This window comes from Psammomys obesus, unplaced genomic scaffold (genome assembly GCF_907164565.1).
Source record: "Psammomys obesus unplaced genomic scaffold, mPsaObe1.curated_primary_1811, whole genome shotgun sequence".
Classification (NCBI taxonomy): domain Eukaryota; kingdom Metazoa; phylum Chordata; class Mammalia; order Rodentia; family Muridae; genus Psammomys; species Psammomys obesus.
Window position 1 is genome coordinate 3,267,658 of NW_026596158.1, and position 440 is coordinate 3,268,097.

General features: G+C 80.2%; 1 protein-coding gene across 1 annotated transcript in view; it reads right to left on the reverse strand.

The window, feature by feature from the left end:
* Positions 1–440, reverse strand: part of Wtip (WT1 interacting protein) — a 25,835-nt gene extending 25,395 nt beyond the window's left edge. Inside the window, exon 1 of the mRNA XM_055594701.1 lies at positions 23–440. Coding sequence (XP_055450676.1) covers positions 23–440 — 418 coding nt within the window. The remainder of the gene's footprint in view (positions 1–22) is intronic.

A 440-nucleotide genomic window follows, 5' to 3' on the forward strand; every position in this document is an offset into this window, starting at 1 on the left:
CGTCCGCCGGCCCGCAGCTCGCCCCGGGACCCCTGGGCGCGGGGCGGGGCGGGGCCGGGGTGGCGGTGGCTCGGCGTGGGCCGCGCGCTCGCGCGGGGCCGTGGCGGGGAGGGAGGGACGGACGGAGGCGCGCGCCGGGGGAATGAATGCGCGCGCAGCTCGGGGCCGCGCCCCCTCCGCTCCGAGGCCGCGCGCGGGGGGTGGACGGGGGAGGAGGGGGGGCGCTCCTTTGCCCCGCCTGGAATGCGAGGAAGGAGACTGCGCAGCGGCCTGTGGAATGTAGGGGGCGGCGACGGGCGGGCTGCGCGGGGACACCGGGCGGCCGAGGGTGGCCCAGGCTCTGGTCCACTCCGGGGGGCGGGAGGCGGGTGCTGCCGGCGCATTCCAGACTCCCTCCGGCCCCCCTGGCCGAGCCCTGAGACCACATCCTCCCTCCCCAT